At 46.1% G+C, this 9725-nt stretch overlaps 1 protein-coding gene across 1 annotated transcript; it reads left to right on the forward strand.

Moving 5' to 3' along the window:
• Positions 1-672: 672 nt before the first annotated feature.
• SAP18 (Sin3A associated protein 18) lies at positions 673-6141 on the forward strand. The gene is made up of 4 exons (XM_038410734.2): positions 673-876; positions 1001-1110; positions 4091-4213; positions 5572-6141. Exons 1-4 carry the CDS (start codon positions 805-807, stop codon positions 5726-5728), a joined length of 462 nt encoding a protein of 153 aa, XP_038266662.1. The 5' UTR covers positions 673-804; the 3' UTR covers positions 5729-6141.
• The last annotated feature ends 3584 nt before the right edge of the window (positions 6142-9725 follow it).

Raw genomic sequence — 9725 nt, forward strand, 5'->3', positions numbered from 1 at the left:
TGTAAATATGCAAAAATATTACATAGTTTTGAAAAAACAGCATTTTACAGCTTGGGATACAAATAATAAAATAACTCTCAAAACAGCACGTTGCTCGCTTTTAGGTGCAGGTTCAAATACCCAACTAAAAGCATTCAGGTCATCGATGTTAACTGCTTCATTGCCGATCAGCGATCACGGCCGGGAGAAAGGAGAGATCGTTCAGTGACAAGGGGCACAAGCTCCTGCAAGCCTGAAGGCATGTCGGTGCCCCCGGGGGCGGCACTGGGGACAGCACCCGCAGGCACTGACCCCAATCTGAGCGGGGTGACCCCTGGGCCACACTGGAGCAGAGGAGTCCAGAGGGGCAGCTGAGCTCCCCGGAGCAGCAGGGGCGCGGTCTGCCCGGGCAGCGGGCGCCAGGTCAGCCGGCGACTGTGTCTGCAGGGGCCGCCCGCAGAGCTCCCCGCGCGCGCGCGTGCGTGCGCGTGCGCGCTACGTCGCGTCCCTCCGCGAGGGCAAGACGCATGTGCACCAGCCGCTGGTGGGGGACGCGCTCACGTCACTCCGGGAGCTCGAGCGCAGCCTTCGCCCGGCCCGGCTACACGCAAGCTGTGAGCACGCGGCACGCAGGGGGTGGAGCCCGGCTAGGGGAGCCGCTTTACCCTGCCCCTTACTTAGCGCGCGCGTGGCCTAGCTCCTCCTCTTCCCGTATCTCGGCGGAGCGGCCGCGCTCTTCTCGCGAGAGTTTAACAGAGCGCGCGCCCGGAGACATCCGGGTTCCCCGCCCCGCCGCGTTTGGCCCGGCCGGAGCGCGCAGGGAAGATGGCGGTGGAGTCGCGGGTTACGCAGGAGGAGATTAAGAAGGAGCCGGAGAAGCCCATCGACAGGGAGAAGGTATCGCGGGGCAGGAGCGCGTGGGGAGACCGGCCGCCCGCACGGAGCGCGGGCGGGGGGCGCCGCGGGCGGGGGGCGCCGGGGGCGGGGGCTGGCGCTGACGGCCTGTGTTGCCTCCTTGCAGACGTGCCCGCTGCTGCTGCGGGTCTTCACCACCAACAACGGGCGGCACCACCGCATGGACGAGTTCTCCCGCGGCAACGTGCCCTCCAGCGAGCTGCAGATCTACACCTGGTGAGCGCCCCCGGACCCGTCTACCCCTCCCCCCCCGCTGCCTGTCCCCTCACCGCCCCCGACTTGCCCCCCCCCGCCCAACCGCCCCCCGAACTCCCCTGTCCTCTATCCAAGCCCCCGCGGCTCCCTGCCCGCTTACCGCGCTACCTGTGGCGCCGCAGCCGTGCCACTGCGCAGCACCGAGCACCGGCTCAGGCCGGGCTCTGCGGCTGCGCTGCCCCAGCTGCTCGCAGCCCCGCCGCGCAGTGAGCTGAGGCTACGGGGGAGGGGCCGGGGGCTCAGGGGCCGGGCAGGAGGGTCCCACAGGCCGGATGTGGCCCGCGGGCTGTAGTTTGCCCACCTCTGGTATAGATCCTGGCGCCTGGCCTGTGTGGTGTTATCGCCGCTGGGCCCTAGCACACCCTTGATCCAAGCTGCATACATTCTGCCATGCCCTAATCTTCCATAGATGTTAAGCAGCCTTTTAAGTGCCTTTTTCCTTAGGTTTCTATTAGGGCCTTGCACTGTAGTTGTAGGAGTGTGTATTTTTATGAAAAACAACCCTTGGCTGTAACAGCTAAACTTAGAAAGAAAAAGGCTACTATTGTCCTGCTAACAAATTTATTAGAGCGTAAGTTTTCGTGAGCTACGGCTCGCTTCATCGGATGCATTTGGTGGAAAAAGCAGAGGGGAGATTGATCAATCTAATTTTGATCAAATTTAAATTTGTTAGTCTCTAAGGTGCCACAAGTTCTCCTTTTCTTTTTGCGAATACAGACTAACACGGCTGCTACTCTGAAATATTGTCCTGCTATGATACTATATCATTTGTAGCCATAGTGATTGGGAATCTCATTCCTAAGATTGGAACAAAGAATTTCATATGTAACTTAACTAATTTATAGGTCATTACTAGAGATTCTGTATTTGATGTGTCAACTGACTGCCTCAGATTTCAAAGATCCATATGTTGGAATACTCTTAATTAATTGTGTATAAATACACAATGCAAAAGACTTTAACACTCTTGATACTTGAAATTCTTTATTCCAAAGTAGACCTAAACATTACTTTGTCTTGAAAACTGGTTGTTTTGGCTCCCTGTAGTAACTAAGGCCATGTCTACACTAGCACTTACGCTGGCAAAACTTTTGTTGCTGAAATGTGTGGAAAAACACACACCCCTGAGTGACATGCATTTTGCCATCATATTTGCTCATGTGCACAGTGCTATGTTGGTGGGAGATACTCTACTGCTCATTTACCGCTCATTGAGCTGCTTTTATTGTGTCCACAGGTGAGCTCTCTCTTGTCTGCATAGAGCAGCTGCACGAGCGATCTTAGAGTGGCGCAGCTGTATTGGTACATCTGTGTCGCTGTAAGCTTGTACTGTAAATGTAGACATGGCCTAAGTTCCATGTCTCTTGAAGACTACCAAAAAAGTTATCCCAAAATGTTGAGTATTGTATAGAAAGTGTGTCAGTAATTTTTGGGCTATGTCTTGCATACATTTCATGTGCACAGTTTGCACGTGGTATTTCGTGTATTGTGAAGAATGTGTTTTCTGGTGGCAACCAGTGTTCTTTATGAACTCTTTTTAGTCCCGCAAGTTCAGTTTGGAAAACTAGTTTGGCCCCAAAGTTGCCAGAGTTACTTTTCAAAAACATTATTTGTCTTCAACATTTGAAGAACGTCAAACTTAGTTAGGTGTAGCTGATGCTGACTTGGGAATGAACTTTGTCTAAAACTTCTTTCTCTCCAGGTATCTTGTTATTACTCCAAACTTCCCATATAGCAAAATTTTCGTGAAACTTGTGCATCAGTGACCTAGCTGAACAACCTATTCACAACAAAAGTTAGTTCAGAGGCCCAGTCCTGCTGTATTCATTTTAATGAGAATTATCAACCCAAACTTGGTCATTGATGTCTGGGAAATTTTTGCCTTCAGCAGAAGCCAGATCAGGCTTTGTCAACACAATGCCCTCTATTGACTTGTTGGAGCTAGAATGAACCAAAAAAAACCTTTTTTTTTTTTTTTTTGGATTGTGCATACCTATTAGCTCTTCTTTTTAGCTCAGATAATTGAATCCTTTTGTTCTTGGAATTTTAGACTCAAAGTTTTAGTCCTGACTGTAAAGGTAGTTCTGTCTCCTGTCAGGATAGTAACCATGATCTTAAAAGGCTGACTTCAACTTCCGCTATCGTGTGTATGTACATTAAAAAAGCTTTCAAATTACAATTTATTACTTTATATTAGAAGCCTCAACTGAGCTCAGGGCCTCTCTGCAGTAGACACCTTGCAACTACATAGTGACACTGGGTCCCTATTGTGAAGAATTTACAATCAAAATAGACTAGACAAAGGGTGGAGGGGAAACGGGTACAGTGAGGTGAAGTGACTTGCCCAACATCATAGTAAGTTAGTAGTTAGAACCCAAATCCGAGTCCCAGTCCAGTGCCTTATCGACTAGACCATTTTGCCTCAAGTGTTTAATTGGTGTCTTATGTCTTCAGATGTTTATCACTGACCACAAAAAAACATGCTCAGAATGTTTTAAATAACTGAATTTTTTTAGGTTAAATACGTAACTCATTACTTAATGTAGTTCCTGAAAAACATGACTTGAAGTGAAATGATCTTAAGCGAATCCAATTTCCCTATAAGAATGAATGTTAATGGGGGGGTTAGGTTCCAGAGAAATTTTTTTTTTTTGCTGTACAGTACTGTACTATAGTTGGGAGGTTCCCCTGCCTTACCCCACACAGGCACCGCCCACTGGCACTGGAGACAAGGAGGCTGAAGGTGCTGTAGGCTAAGAGAAGCACGTTGCGCAGCTGCAGCTTCCCCTACTCTGCAAACACTAGGGGCAGGGGGGCTCTTATAGGGAAATTGGATTAGCTTAACATCACTTATCTTAAACAGAGTTTGACATTTTTATATATTTGACAGCAATATGAACTATCCTGATGAGTTGTAATGTCTTTCTCTCTTTCAATCTAGGATGGATGCAACTTTAAAAGAGCTGACCAGTTTAGTGAAAGAGGTCTACCCAGAAGCACGGAAGAAGGGCACGCACTTCAATTTTGCAATAGTTTTTACAGAACTCAAGAGACCCGGTTATAGGTAAATGACATTTCTTCTCCAGATTCATAGAATATTTCAGTCAGCAGAGCTGTAAACTGTTTTTCATCAACACTGATTTAAAGTCTGATATCCTCTGAAATCAAGTCCTAATAAAGAGAATGCTCGATGGTGACTGCAATGCTTCTAAAGTTTCTGTTCATTCCTTCCCAAAACAATGAACATGTGTTTGCCCAATCTGCTGGTCACCTCATAGGCAACCAGCCAGGATATGTACCTGTAGCCTAGCGTAGCAATGGAAGGCTTGTTGTCTCGGGTGGTATGGGGAGTGACTACATCCTCTTATCTAATAAATGCTTATGATTAGGGCCCTACCAAATTCATGGTCAATGTCACAGTCATAGGATTTTAAAAATAGTAAATTTCATGATTTCAGCAGATTTCATAGTGTTGTAATTATAGGGGTCCTACCACAAAGGAGTTGGGGGGGCGGGAGGGAGGTTACAAGGTTATTGTGGGGGGGGATTTGCAATACTGCTACCCTTACTTCTGCGCTGCTGCTGGTGGCGCTACCTTCATTGTTGGGCAGCTGGAGAGTGGCGGCTGCTGGCTGGGAGCCCAGCTCTGAAGGCAGAGCCACCACCAGCAGCAGTGCAGAAGTAAGGAAGGCATGGTATGGTATTGCCACCCTTACTTCTGCACTGCTGCCTGCAGAGCTGGGCCCCGAGTCAGCAGCCGCCACTCTCCGGCCGCCCAGCTCTGAAGGCAGTGCAGAAGTAAGGGTGGCAATACTGTGAACCCCCCCCAATAACTTTGCAACCTCCCTGCAACTCCCTTTTTCAGGACCCCCAATTTGAGAACCCTGATCTCCCCTGTAAAATCTGTATAGTGTAGGGTAAAAGCACACAAGACCAGATTTCACAGGGGGAGATGAGATTTCACGGCTTGTGACACGTTTTTCATGGCCATGAATTTGGTAGGGTCCTACTTATGATCTTAAGACTGATATTTCTGTCATAATGGTCCCCAGTCAACCAGTGATGTAGACATTCATTCATCAGTGACCAGTTAAAGGGCAGTGAATGTGTCTTGCTATGTCATCTGCAGCGTTTTCTTTACTAGTTTTGTTCTCTTTAACTTGGCAGACAGGTTTTTTCTGAGCTAAAATTTTATGCAAGTTTATATAATTGTTCTATCCCGAGTTGTATTGTTTCTCTAGTGAAAACAGCATGTTGTGTGTGAGGAAGTGCCATCTTAGTATTCAACTAGTTAAAGACGGGGGGGGGGGAACTAAAACCATTCACTAGAAGATTATATTTGGGCCTTAAATGAGTTTGCAGTTGAGAGAGATGGACTCTTTGCCTCTAATTATTAATTTGCATTTCACTTCCTCACTGCAGGGTGAAGGAGATTGGCAGCACAATGTCAGGCAGAAAGGGCACAGATGATTCCATGACTCTGCAGTCTCAGAAGTTCCAGATTGGAGACTACTTGGATATAGCAATTACTCCTCCAAATCGTGCACCACCCCCATCAGGACGCATGAGACCATACTAAGTGACAAAGTGTCACTTTGTTTAAAACTGATCATGTATATTTCCCTTTGATAGTACTTGCTGCTTGAAACAGGCTCTTTTTTGTTTTTATTGCTAAGCAAGAACATCTGAGAACACAATTAAACCTTGGAAACATGGGTTATTTTTAAATCTTTATTTTACTTGTTTAGAAGAAAATATCTTTCAGCAGCTTCATATCCTTTTCATAGTAGTTATGGTCTAAAAAGTAGAAACGTTCAGTGTTTCAAGGTCTCTAAAATATGAGCAGCATAACATAGAAGTGTTCTTATAGTTCTGTTGGAAACTGTCATGTTTGGAACAAATATATTGCTATGTCATCCAAAATTTAGTGTCTGTTTTTTAAAGATTAAACCAGGTCTGCGTAATAAGTGTTTGTTTAAACTGTTAATGTCAGGAGTTGTTTCATCAAATTGTGGCCTCTAAAATGAGGGGTGAAGCTTTCCCTGAATGATCCTGTAATTGACTCCTTTGTGGGGTGAATGGACTTAATGCGGTGTTAACTCTGTGCAAAGTCATTAAAAAATTGGGCTTTAAGTCTTTAAGATAATTTCATCTTTAGTGGCAAGTCTTTCCCAGCTGAGTGAGATTCAGGGAAGAGACTTGGTATCTTTTAAAGTTATGTAACTGTTTTTCAGGTTGTAGAGAAACTGGTAAAAACTGCAAAAAGAAAAGGAGTACTTGTGGCACCTTAGAGACTAACAAATTTATTAGAGCATAAGCTTTCGTGAGCTACAGCTCAGCTAGTCGATCTAAGACATAAATGCACCACATTGTAAAATGTCAGTTGGCAAGAGAGCTAAAAATCTTAAATTCCAAATGCTAAATTTACATTGAGTATTTCTTAGGGATAAAGAAAAGGAGTACTTATGGCACCTTAGAGACTAACAAATTTATTTGAGCATAAGCTTTTGTGAGCTACAGCTTGCTTCATCAGATGCATGCAGTGGAAAATATGGTGGGGAGATTTATATACACAGAACATGAAACATTGGGTGTTACCATACACATTGTGATGAGAGTGATCAGGTAAGGTGGGCTATTACCAGCAGGAGAGAGGGGGGGGAAAAAAACGTTTGTAGTGATAATCAAGGTGGGCCATTTCCAGCAGTTGACATGCTGAACACCTCACATTCTTGTTAACTGCTGGAAATGGCCCACCTTGATTATCACTACAAAAGGTTTTTTTTCCCCCTCTCTCCTGCTGGTAATAGTCCACCTTACCTGATCACTTGGAACAAGCTACACCTGACACTGCTTGCAAGATTTGGCTTTATTTGCATGAGTAATCATCTTCAACAACATTTTAGCTGTACCTACCATACCAGAGCTCCCATGACTGACTCCCTCTGTGAAAGAGTGCTATGCTGCCTTACTGGTTTGAGTCTTCTGTGGAAGGAATGGACATAAGTTTTATGAGTATGTACTTTATTTTTAGGGCCCTACCAAATTTATGGCCGAGAACAACGCATCACAGACTGGGAAATCTGACTACCTAGGGAGGGTCAGGGCTCCCTATCCCAGAGTCCCTGCTCCCAGATCCTCATCTGTTCTGCCTTTCCCCCACCTCATTTCCTCCTGTCTCTTCTTGCTCCCAGTTCTCCTCCTTGCCCAAACTTGGTGTCTCTTTCCCCCCCCTCCCCTTTTGGCTCCTTGTCCTAGTCTTTTGCCTAGGCAATCCCATAGCTCTTTGTCAGATATCTCCATTCTTCACCAGTGGTTGCCAGTTTGCCTCCCTGACCTTATGCAAGCCCAGTCCCCTTACCGACCATTCCAAATAGCTTTTGTCATGCAGTCCTCTTGTTCCAAGCCCCTGTATTTGATTCAGGCAACTTATTCCTTATGCTGCCTGGAAGTCAGGGCCAGGGTGCGTGATCATTGACCGCACATGAGAAAATCTCTCTGCATTCAGTTCTCTCTGCATAGCCCACAGCAGCTCAGAACTGCACTTCCAAGGAAAATTCTTTTCAGCTCTCTGCAGCATATCTACCGCAAATGGACTCTGGGGAAATTAAGCTGCAAAGCTCTAGCCAGTGAGAGCATGCACGCTGTACTTTCTCAGATACTTACAACTTGGCCAGATTTGAAGGGGAGCAGCAAAAAGCATATCCCTGACAAACGCTACCTTCCCAGGCCACATTTCAAGTCCCTGGTTCAAGACATTGGTCCTGCCTCAGCAGAGAGTCCTGAAATTGATGACTTCTCAAGGTCCCTCTCAGCCCTACATTTCTGAGGGTGCTAGAGCTCTTCAAAGAGAAGGTCACCAGAAGGGCCAAATTAATTAATGTACTTTTTGCTGGTTTAATTCAAAATAAATAGGACCCTATCAAATTCATGGTTTATTTTGGTCAATTTCGTAGTCATAGGATTTTTAAAATGGTCAGTGTCACTGTTTCAGATGTTTACATCTGAAATTTCACCATGTTGTAACCATGGGGGTCTGGACCCAAAAGGAGGTGGTGGGAGGGGGGGTGGTCACAAGGCTTTTGTAGGGGAGTCTTGGGATTCCTACCCTTACTTCTGTGCTGCGGCTGGCAGGGGCGCTGCCTTTAGACAGGGCAGCCAGAGAGCAGGGTCACAGGGTATGGGTGGTGGGTTACCATATCCCTGGGTTTTTTAAGCAGCCTCCTGGCCAGGTATGAAGCTGACCACTTGCGCTGCAGCCTTTCTGCCTGGGGCCGGGGAGGGGGCTGACATCCTCAAAAGAACTGAGCTTGCTTGTACCCAAGGTGGAGTAGGACTTTTCATACAATTGCTCATTCCAGCCACCAGGTGTCACTGTTGCATCAGGCACTACATTAAGGAAGCTGAGAGAGAGCGCACATGCCTCTACTGGAGCCCAGGTAGTGACAGGGAAGAAAGAACTTGACTCCTGGGGAGAGGTATGAGAAACATCTGGTCTATAAGGGGAATAATCACTATCACTACCAATTCATTGGCAGAACAAAGCGTGAGGGTTCAAGCTAATCCATAGGTGCCAAATCTGGTGCTGATCCGTCTGAGGGCCACATGATAGAATTCCTAGTTTTTCAGTTTGCTTTTTTAAAAATTTAGGAAGATGCATACAGAAAAATTAAAAGAACATTTAGCGTGCAAAGTCAAGCCCTCAAAAGGCCTGTGCAACCTTAATTTACCCCCCTTTGCGCATATGTATTATGATGCGGTCTTTAATTACATGATCATATCCTATTTTCTTCCACAAGACCTCCTCTGCCTCATCCAGTGAATCAGTGTGCTGTGCCCTGGGGATGAATGATATGTGTAGATAGTGATATGTGTAGATAGTGAGGCAGTTAGCTGTAGTACATCATTTGTTTTGGAAAGTACAAGGTATGTAGTAAATGAAACAGGACAGTGTAGGAAGAGACAGGATGGACTGTTGAATGCTGCCCTTGAGAACTGGATTCTATCCCTGGCATAGACTTCCAGCGTGATGCTAGGCAAGTCACTTAAACCAAACTTTTCACACGTGGTCACTGGGTGAGAGTTTCTGCTTTTCCTGGGCTCCTGACTGGAGGCACCTGGGGCCCAAATTTACATAAGTGCTGCGCACTCTCAATACATGTGAAGTCAGTGGTAGCTGTGCTTTGGATATATAAAGTGCAATAAAATGTGAACTACTTTAGAAATTAGTCCCACAGAAGGCCCTGTAATTTAGTGGACACTTTTGACAGTTTGGGCCTTAATCTCTCTGTGCCTCAGTCCCTCAACTGTAAAAATGGAAACAATCCCACCACCTCTCATAGAGGTATTAGCGAAACACTCAGATACTGCAATGAGAACATCACAGAAAAAGCCTATGAGGAAATTAATAATTTTATATTCAGTGCAATGTTTGCATGGTGGGTAGTAAATAAGGACTGAAGACACACATTAAATAAGAATAAAAAGAAATATCAAATAGCTAGTCATTCACCAAGCAGTGTCCTCCTGTGCACTGAATGAGGCTGGGGCCTTGTAGAAATACTAGCATAATGCAT

This window comes from Dermochelys coriacea, chromosome 1 (assembly GCF_009764565.3).
Source record: "Dermochelys coriacea isolate rDerCor1 chromosome 1, rDerCor1.pri.v4, whole genome shotgun sequence".
NCBI classification, from domain to species: Eukaryota; Metazoa; Chordata; order Testudines; family Dermochelyidae; genus Dermochelys; species Dermochelys coriacea.